Raw genomic sequence first — 9,211 nt, 5'->3', positions numbered from 1 at the left:
ACAAGTTCCCATTAGTGGCTTTTAAGGGGTGTGAGGGCTTGGTCTCTACTCGACCTGCACATGTGAAAATGGTGTATAATCACCGCATCAAAAGAGAACAGGGTCGTTATTTCCCATTTTCAAATCAAATTTCCAGTAAAAGTTGGTTCATGGAAAGAGTCTGCTGCTGTTCCTTTTTGTAATTGTAAAGTCTAAAAAGATTAAAATATATATTTTTTGCCTAAAATACAAAGGAAATGTGTCATCTTTAACTTTACCCCATTTAGAGATCATTTCATCTTCAACTTTCTTAACTATTCACAATAAACCGTAATTTTGACCAAGGGTGCCCAAACTTTTACATGTCACTGTATACAAGTCTGACCGTAAACCCCCCCCATCTGTGCCACGTTCTGTTGCATTTAAAGGACCATGAGCCAGCGCAGTTTTAAAGGAAGGCTTTATTTTCTACACTCTAAATATACAAAGCAAATATAGAAAAACTCACAATAAACATAAGGGCTTTTAAAAACACATACAGGTATCAGAAAGGGAGTGAGATAAAACTCCTAACAGTCAACACTTTAGGAAGAATAATCAGGCTTGTCATGGTATTTCACCATTTTTTATGTGCATTTTGTTCTCAAAATATAAGCTGGTTTCAAGTTTAGGCATAAAAATCTATTTCTCTTCAGTAGTGTTCACGAAATGGTTTCAGAATAAACTACGTCTGTAACCAAATGAATTAAGGCATTCCTAGCGCTTACAATGGACAGTACGGTAGCACATTCAGTGGAGATCAACAGGGAAAATAATGCCAGACCATAGGTTGTTTTTTTTTTTTCTTTTTCCCTAAAGACTTGGTAATTCAAGGAGATCTTGAGGAGTTGAACACCAGTCTAGAAGGTGGAACGCAAGGGTGAATATACCTATAAGCAGAGTAAGCCCTATGCCTATAGACTATGGGCACTTTAATTATCCTTTAAGATATAAATATGTTGAACAATATACAAATATAAATAGTAGGCATTTCTTTTACATGGTGTGGTCTACTTGATGGACAGGGTGGCGGTTGGTAATAACAGTGCCAGCCTGCATGTGGCGTGGTTCACTCACTAGTAAATACTCTAAACCGAGGACAATACATCAGCTACTTCATAGTCCCTATAACTTAGGCTATGTGCCCACGTAGCGTTTTTGCGGCGTATTTACGGCCGGGAAAACGCTTGTAAAACAGTCTGCCATGCAAAGCAATGTGAATTCGGATGTGCTTTGCAAAACGCAGCATGACCATTTCTACCGCGATTACGCTACAGCGTAATCGCGGTGCGTGTGGTACCTGGGATGAAGAGGAGACTACAACTCCTCTTCAGCCCGGCTACCACGCGGTGAAAAAAAGAAATAAAGTTAAAAATAAACAAAACCTGTATATTCACCTCTCCGGCGGCCCCCGGTCTGCTCCCGGCCGCGTCTTCCCTCTTCAGCGTCCCGGAGAGTACTGTCAGGACCTGCGGTGACGTCATTTAGTCAGCTGATGGTCACGCGACCGCTGACGTCGGGGGCCGCCGGAGAGGTGAATATACAGGGTTTTTTTTTTTTTTTTTTTTTACTATAGATGCTGCATTTAAAGCATCCAAGTTGTTCACACATTTATAAATCCATGCCGGTTGCATGGATTTATATTGTGTGATCAACTTGTCAAGCACTTTTCCAAGTGATGCTCAAAATCGCTTGGAAAAGGGCTTGAAAAAACGCATGCGAAAACGCTTCTCTCTGGCAGAAAAACGCATGTAAATCTGCATGCGTTTTTTTCTGCCAGAGAGGCAAAAACGCTCTGCATCAAATCTGCTACATGGGCACATAGCCTTAGTGTGACCTATATACCTCACATCAATAGTAATTTTGAAATTCCAGAATACCTTAAACGGACTTTTTACTCAATTGCAAAAATTATTTTTATCCAAAAACAGATGCATTTGAGCGTCTTCAAAAATATTGCACGGCTTGCCTTCTATGGTCTCTGTGTTGCACTGTCTATAACGAACTGCACAATTAATAAACTGAGCATCCATCAGTGAGCTTGTTCTGGGAAGGGTTTGTAATTCTTATCTATCTTTTGCATTGAGCTCCTCTCAGCAGATTTAGGACCACATCAAAGTTCAATTGTTCTTTGATGTAGTTTGTCACCATAAAACAGCAGAAAAAAAAAAAAAACTCTTGACAGGACAAGCTCATTTAAGGATTTTCGCAGATTAATTCTGCAGTCACCAATCTGCTGTAAAATAAATGTGCAAAGTTTGCAATGAAATTGGAAAAATAATTTTAGCCAAACATCATGCATTTAAAGTTAAAAAAATAAAATAAATGGAAGGTGTGGATATCCTTCAAAGTTTTACTTTAGTTAGATGACATGAGATGTAACTTTCTTGAACACAAACTACCATGATGTTGATTGCCTTTTATAAAATGATCCAGTGGAGCAGCTAGGTTTTGGTAAAAGGTTTCATTTGCTGCTCGGTCATTGCACACTGGCGCCCGTCTGGCAGACAACATTTTGGATCTGTGACCAACTTGGACGACTCCATTCTTGGTTACATCTCCATTTTCAGTAAATACATGTATGTTTTCATTAAGGAATGATCCCAAGGTATTCCCTAGTCTTGTTATATCTTATGTGTGTAGGTTTCATTTATCACATTAGTGGGGATGTATAAAATGTTGTAAGATTAAAAAATGCAGTAAAAACGTCAGAACAAATGTTGGAGAGTTACTACCTCAGATTCTGTGGTTATGAAGTGGTATATAACTGTATATGCCTGCACAGGTGTAAGGCAGTTTCTTCATACAATATCCCTGTGAATTATTCATAACCCTTGCACAAAACCAACTAGAACATATCTTTATTAACAGGCTCCATACAGATTTGCAGTATTTTTTTTTTATTTTAATCGAAGGGCATATATTCACCTGCAATACTTAAAAAATAAACTGTGTGCAAGAATACATACAGCAGCCTGGACAATGAGTGCTTTGTGCTAATCCATCATAATAAAAATAATAATGTTATAATTTTTTTTCTCCCCATAAAAACTTAAAATGTTGATATAATATCCAGTGTTAGCAAAACTAAATTGATCAAAGAATGCTGGACCTAAAAATTACATGGCGTTGGGAATCATTCACATCCTTTTTTTTGTTTTTTGTATACAAGGACGGTTTTCCCAATCAGTGTGCTGGATACAGTTTATCCACATTTACCATAAAAAGTATGGAATAAAAATTCAAGTTTCTCCAACCCATTAAACAGTAAAAAACTGACAGCACTTGGACGACACAGAGATGGCAACCGAGTGCTTTTTTTTTTTTTTTTCCATAGACCAATTCAGCTAATTTGGAGAGTTTAGTTCACAAATAAAAAAACGGGCACTTCTCCACTGTGCTTTGGGGAAAATAGATCTGAGAGCAGCATGAGACAGGAGATCCTGATTCCAGGGATGTGTCACTTATTAGGCTGTGTGCTGTAGTTTCAATATCAGTGTTTTATTATCAGGAGATTATGGCTGCAGGACTAGGTCTCACATGCAGACAAGTCCAGCTAATCGGTGTAACCCACCCCCACCACTGATTCGCTGCTTGCTGACAATGTAAACAGGAAGCTGCCAATTAGTTGTGTGGGCGGGGCTATACACAGCTCAGCATTCTGAGCACTGCTACATGTACAACAGAGAAAACAGGGATTCCATCAAAACTGCACCAAGCAGTCCAGTAAGTGACACATCGCAGGAATCGGACTCTCTAGCCCTATATTATGCTGACATTTACTTCAATGCTCAGCTAATAATAGTACTCATTTGCATAGGAGTGTCAGCAGAAATGGCTGTCAGGTGAATGAGCATTCCGCTCTCAAGCGTGAGCCCCCTCTATTTAGCAAGGATGTGTCATGGGGAAGCTACAGCTTTATGACAATTATTATTTGAACTGCTATGGTCAATACAATTCGGCATTAATATTAAGGTGATTGCATTGCTGTTTGGGGTGAATGATATTACAGATTATAAAACATGGGAACTGTGCAGCCAGGTGTAAAAGCAGCACAAAACATTCAAACAGCTAATGGTGGAGAACAAATAAATAAAAAAAAGGATATTTAAAATATTGTAAATTCAATATTATGGCACAGTTCTAATGAGTTACTATAGATAAACATCAACACAATAAAATGGTGCAGTTAACTTAAATATTGTTCTAAAAGCCTTTAAAACAGGCTGAAAAAAAATAACCAAAGCAAAAAACAAAAAGACACTGCAACAATATATTCACTAGCACATAAGTCAAATGGCTTTAACCCCCCCCCCCCAAAAAAAGAAAAAAAAACAGCAAATAAAATAGAACAACATGCTAACATGCTATCTGAAATGCATATTAAGCAGCTTCCATCTCAGAGGCTACAGCAACCCTAATGCTCAGCAATCAGGCGCTGATGCCATCCCGGATGGTAGACAAAAAAGGTTATAGTTGCTCTAAAAGTCACCAATAACACACCCATAGAACGCAAGCATGCAAATAAACATAATATTAAAAAAAAGTAAATAATCCAGTCTTTAGAGCTCCCAGGACAGCAGCTAAAGGTTAAAATACACAATTTATAAAATGTATGCTACACATAGTATATATCATATTTGGGTGAGCTGGCCACATACCTACAAATGTCATCAATTCCTGAGTTGTATGCTTTAAAGTAAATGCTGATAAATGTCTAGTACTACATATCAGGCACTTAAAAAGTCATTCCATATGCAAAAATTACAGATGGCACAATATTGCCTTTACCCAAAAACATCAGTGCCTGGTGCACTCACCCGCATTCAGTTACAGGCACTATGTCAGCAGATGCCAGACTGCTCCAGGGTCTCAAAATAATAAAACAAGCAAAATCTCAGATTTATTTTTTTTTTTGATTCAGATTTAAATTAATAAATAATTCGTCCATTTCCAACAGTTCTATCCGGATTAATTTCTTTATATCTCGTTATTGTCAGGATAGAATACAGAGCTTCCTTTTTCTAACATGGAGCTTCAAATACTTCACATAGAAAAATTGTAAAATTTTGTCTAACTATCTACCGCTACCACTAAGAGTGCTTAGGTGGTTACTGCATACTATTATTATTGGGCTTTATGTAGAAATAGTATGCAGTAAACGCTTAAGCTCCCTCTAGTGGTCACAGCAAGCAGATATAAAAGAAACAGAATTTTGGACTTTTTTAAATAAAATATCGTGTTAAAGCTAGAATTCATTTAAATAAAACAGGCGTTGGATCTTTGGAAGATGAAGAAATTGCTGTATTTTAATTTTAAAAGGACCTTATGTGTCTTGACCGTTGGGTTGTATATGACAAAAGTATTGAACACTGCAGGAATGTCATAGAATAAATGCAGCTTTGTCCATCATGTGTTGTGTGTCTAGTTGTTTGACAGTCTTGGTGGCACATGTCTGCTTGTATATTCAGTCTGTCGATTATCTGCGGCTGAATTTTGCGAGAGTTGTAGTTCTTCTAAAATGCTTTTCGGGGCATACTGCCAGTGACATCACACGGCTTTCACAGTACCCCATGGGTATGTCCGCTTATGCGCAGTTGTAATGCTCTTTAATTATAGAGGTGTCCTTTTCCGAACCATTGCAAGCAATGCAGAACGGGACAGAGGAATCTTAGTAATTAGGCATTAAAGCTCATAAGCTACTTAACAGCCAATATTGCATTTTTTTCACACACAAGAAGAAATATTATAAAGGGGCCATGAGTTCCCCACTGGCATAGAGGCCTAAGGCACTGCCCTGATGCCCGAATTATCAGTCTAACCTATAAGGAAATCCAATCTCTTACTGGAGCCCATAAAATCTCATTGCATTGGCACTAACATTTGTAATATTACATGACCGCTCCTCTTAATCCAAAGAGGTGACTAGTTAACAAATTTTGGCAGATGCCATATTCTTAGTTGGTCTCAAGAACGTCCAGTATATCTTTATAAATTAAGTACCTTCCAAATATCTATATATTCTCTCTCTAAATATACATTTCTTAAATATGGAATATTTACTCTGTATACTATAGCTGCTCATGTACTTTTACAGACAAACACTTCTGCTTCAATATTATTTAATGTACTACATGATACAGATATACTTCTATATTTATATCTCTAGTGCACAATGGACTAATATTATATATAAAAACAAAACCTTCATACCAGATATGTTGCCTATGTATATATACTGTTAAAAACCTAAGCAACCAAACCACATAATATAAAAACTATATGGTTAAAGCATTAAAAACTCAAAGAAATGTCTGAACGAACGCATCTTAAAAACTGACTTGCATAAAAACAAAATTCACATATATAAAATATTCTTCTAGGGATATATTTTTCGCTTTTTTTTTCTTCATAAATATTTTAGAGTTCCTTCAGTCCCCTGCCCCCTTCCTTGAGATGACAGTTTTAGTAGGTTTGATAGAGGTCATGTAATGGAACCTGGATGGCTGCAGCAGGAAAAGCTTGAGGTATATAACCAGCATATCCCCCGTATACTGCTGCGGCGGCAGCGGCATTCTTTTGTAGTGTGGCTAATGTGGCTGAGGTGGGGGCTGCGATGGGGACATAGCTTGCACCATAAATGCCTGCAGTTGGAATCCTTTGCACGTTTGGAGCCATGGTATACACTGGAGTTATGGGGCGGCCCTGTAATAAAGAGAACAGAAGAAAAGTATAAAACAATTGCAATATGTAAAAAGAAAATAATTAAATTCTGATATCCTGTCCCAAACCATAGGCCCACTGCAATGGTAACCCAATTTGGGTCATCAGAAGAATTCCCAATTATTTGCACCTCTTCACTTTTCCAGTTTTCATTACAGGTAATCTCTTTGGCCTAGCGTTATCAAACTGGCACTTCTATTAAAATGGGTTGTCTGGCATTAAGGTACCAATCTGCAGTCACTGAGGATTCTCCAGTGCAAGGAGTGGTGGGCTCGTGTCCGCAAGTATGTGATTTGCATACATGCGGTCACATGCCGACTAGATGGGAACAGCCTCGCTGAATGCAAGTGTATTGAGCAAAGCTAGAGCAGTCTAGTTGGAATGTGGCCGCAAGTATGCAAATTGCATACGTGTGGCTACATGATCGCCCGCTCCTGGCACCTTCACCAAAGAATCCTCTCAGGGCGCAGTGCTCACACTGTGAGGATTCACACAAAGTTACTGCAGACTTGTAGTCTAAGGCGGACAACCTCTTTAATGAATTCAGTGCATCTTATTCCAGTGCAATCTTCATCAAGAGGCATGCACTTTAATAAATTTGGCACATTTGTCAGCTACCGTGCACCACTGCAAAGAAATGTTCTCCTGTCAGTGACTAGAGGACATGTCTATCATAATTTACAACCACTTTAGTGATGAAAATTATGCTGAATTTGTCAGCAGCACTGGACCATGTCACTCCCAGCAAAGCTACATCAAATTTTCAAAAAAGTTGGCGTTGCTGGCTGGGACTGGCATTAAATACCAAAAGTTGCAACATCTTTGCGCAACAAGTTGTTTTATGCTAGAACTATTTAAAAAAAATTGTGTGCATATTAATAGTAAAAGTAAAGAAATTAACATTTGACCCACATTCATCACACAGCAAATCATGGCATAGATATCAACCCAACAACTGGCCGTTATGGTGTAATTGTAATGTGAATTGGGATGTGGGGGTCAAAGAACATTTTCCTTTTATGACTCAGAAGGGATAAAAAAAATAGTTTGGATTCCAAATCATTTTCAGCGGGGGGTCAAAACAGCACAGTCCTCCATAAAGATGACCAAACCCACTTTTTCAGAGGCTCTCCATTACTATATATATATATATTGAGGAAGTAGGGGACCTCTGATGACGCATATGTCCAGTTCTATTCCCCTCTCCCTGAACAATCGGCACCAAATATGTCCGGCAGCTTCTCATCTCATTAATACATAATCACGGAACTGTTCTCTTGCATCCATTATCTTTCAACTTTGTCCTTTGTTCCTAATGAATTCTGTAGCACCCTGAGGACTCGGCTGCTACAGGGGTATTGCACCTCGACCCAGAGGTGTGGTATTCCACTCCCGGGTAAGGATGGAGCGTGGGACTGAGCTCAGTAGGCTGCATGCACTACATACATCCCATTTCCGGGGGACAGAACTACGGTACTCCCACCAAGTAAATGTGCAGGTACGACAGCGTCTGTCCCTGGCTGGAGTGGGAGGGGGGTGGAACATCCCAGTAGTGTAGGGGCAGATAGGGGGAGTACTCTGGGTAAAGCTAGGAGCTCATTGGGTGCTAGTCACCTGGGCTCATACATAGAGGGAGTATATATGGTGGGCACCATCTTAGGACAGGGAGAGCTGAGGGAGTCTTTAGGAAGAGTTCAGCCAGGAGGGCTGACAGGGAGCTGTGGCTCCGGCTGGGCCCAGCTCCAGAGCCAAGCCTGCAGAGGAGAGAGGAGAAAGAAAGGCCCAGAGTGGAAGACCAGAGGGAACCCTAAGAACCCAGAATCAGACCAAAAAGGGTGAAGGGTTGGCGGACACGGGTACCGGAACCCGAACTGGTGGAGGCCACTTATCCTCAGCCAGGAACCGGAGGTCGTGGTCAAGATTTGCCACGACCCTCACCAAATCCACCAGAAAGGCACACCAAGTATAGGGTCAGGGAACCCAGAGGAGGTTTGACCACCAAGAGACCCGAGGGAGCCGGCCAAAGGTGGATCCCTGGTGGGAACGGCCAGAGACAGAGAGAGAGAAGGGAGCTCAGGACCACGCTCCGGAACTGCCTGGGGGTTAGCCGAGTCCAGGACCTGGTGGACGCAGCACGGCTCGGGTGGTCACTCAAGGCCAGAGTGACTGAGAGAACACCCGTGAGTAAAAACCCTGAAACTGCATCTCCTGACTCTGACTCTTCTTACTGCACCGTCACAACCCCCATCATCTTCACCTGCTGCCCTGAGGCCATACCCCTCCCGTTGGGGGTTATAACATCATCGCTGCACCCATACCACCGGCCTCAGCGGACTGTTCTGCAGCGGCGGCTGCAAAGCCGCACTCAACGGGTGGCGTAGTCGACATCCAAGTTAACATCTACTGCCATAGACTGCCACTTAGTTTGACACCCTGGGCACGGACCGGGTCACCGCCACGAGACTACAAC

At 40.6% G+C, this 9,211-nt stretch overlaps 1 protein-coding gene across 11 annotated transcripts in view; it reads right to left on the bottom strand.

Moving 5' to 3' along the window:
* Positions 1-422: 422 nt before the first annotated feature.
* Positions 423-9,211, bottom strand: part of RBM47 (RNA binding motif protein 47) — a 173,067-nt gene continuing 164,278 nt past the window's right edge. For all 11 annotated transcript variants that reach the window (XM_073645747.1, XM_073645755.1, XM_073645762.1 and 8 more), the window contains one exon: positions 423-6,723. In XM_073645747.1, coding sequence (XP_073501848.1) covers positions 6,484-6,723 — 240 coding nt within the window. In that variant the 3' untranslated portion in view covers positions 423-6,483. The remainder of the gene's footprint in view (positions 6,724-9,211) is intronic.

The sequence above is a fragment of the Phyllobates terribilis genome, unplaced genomic scaffold, assembly GCF_046119375.1.
Source record: "Phyllobates terribilis strain yellow unplaced genomic scaffold, ASM4611937v1 Scaffold_1__5_contigs__length_1240528914, whole genome shotgun sequence".
In the NCBI taxonomy this organism is placed as follows: domain Eukaryota; kingdom Metazoa; phylum Chordata; class Amphibia; order Anura; family Dendrobatidae; genus Phyllobates; species Phyllobates terribilis.
This window is presented reverse-complemented; position numbering and strand designations above follow the sequence as displayed.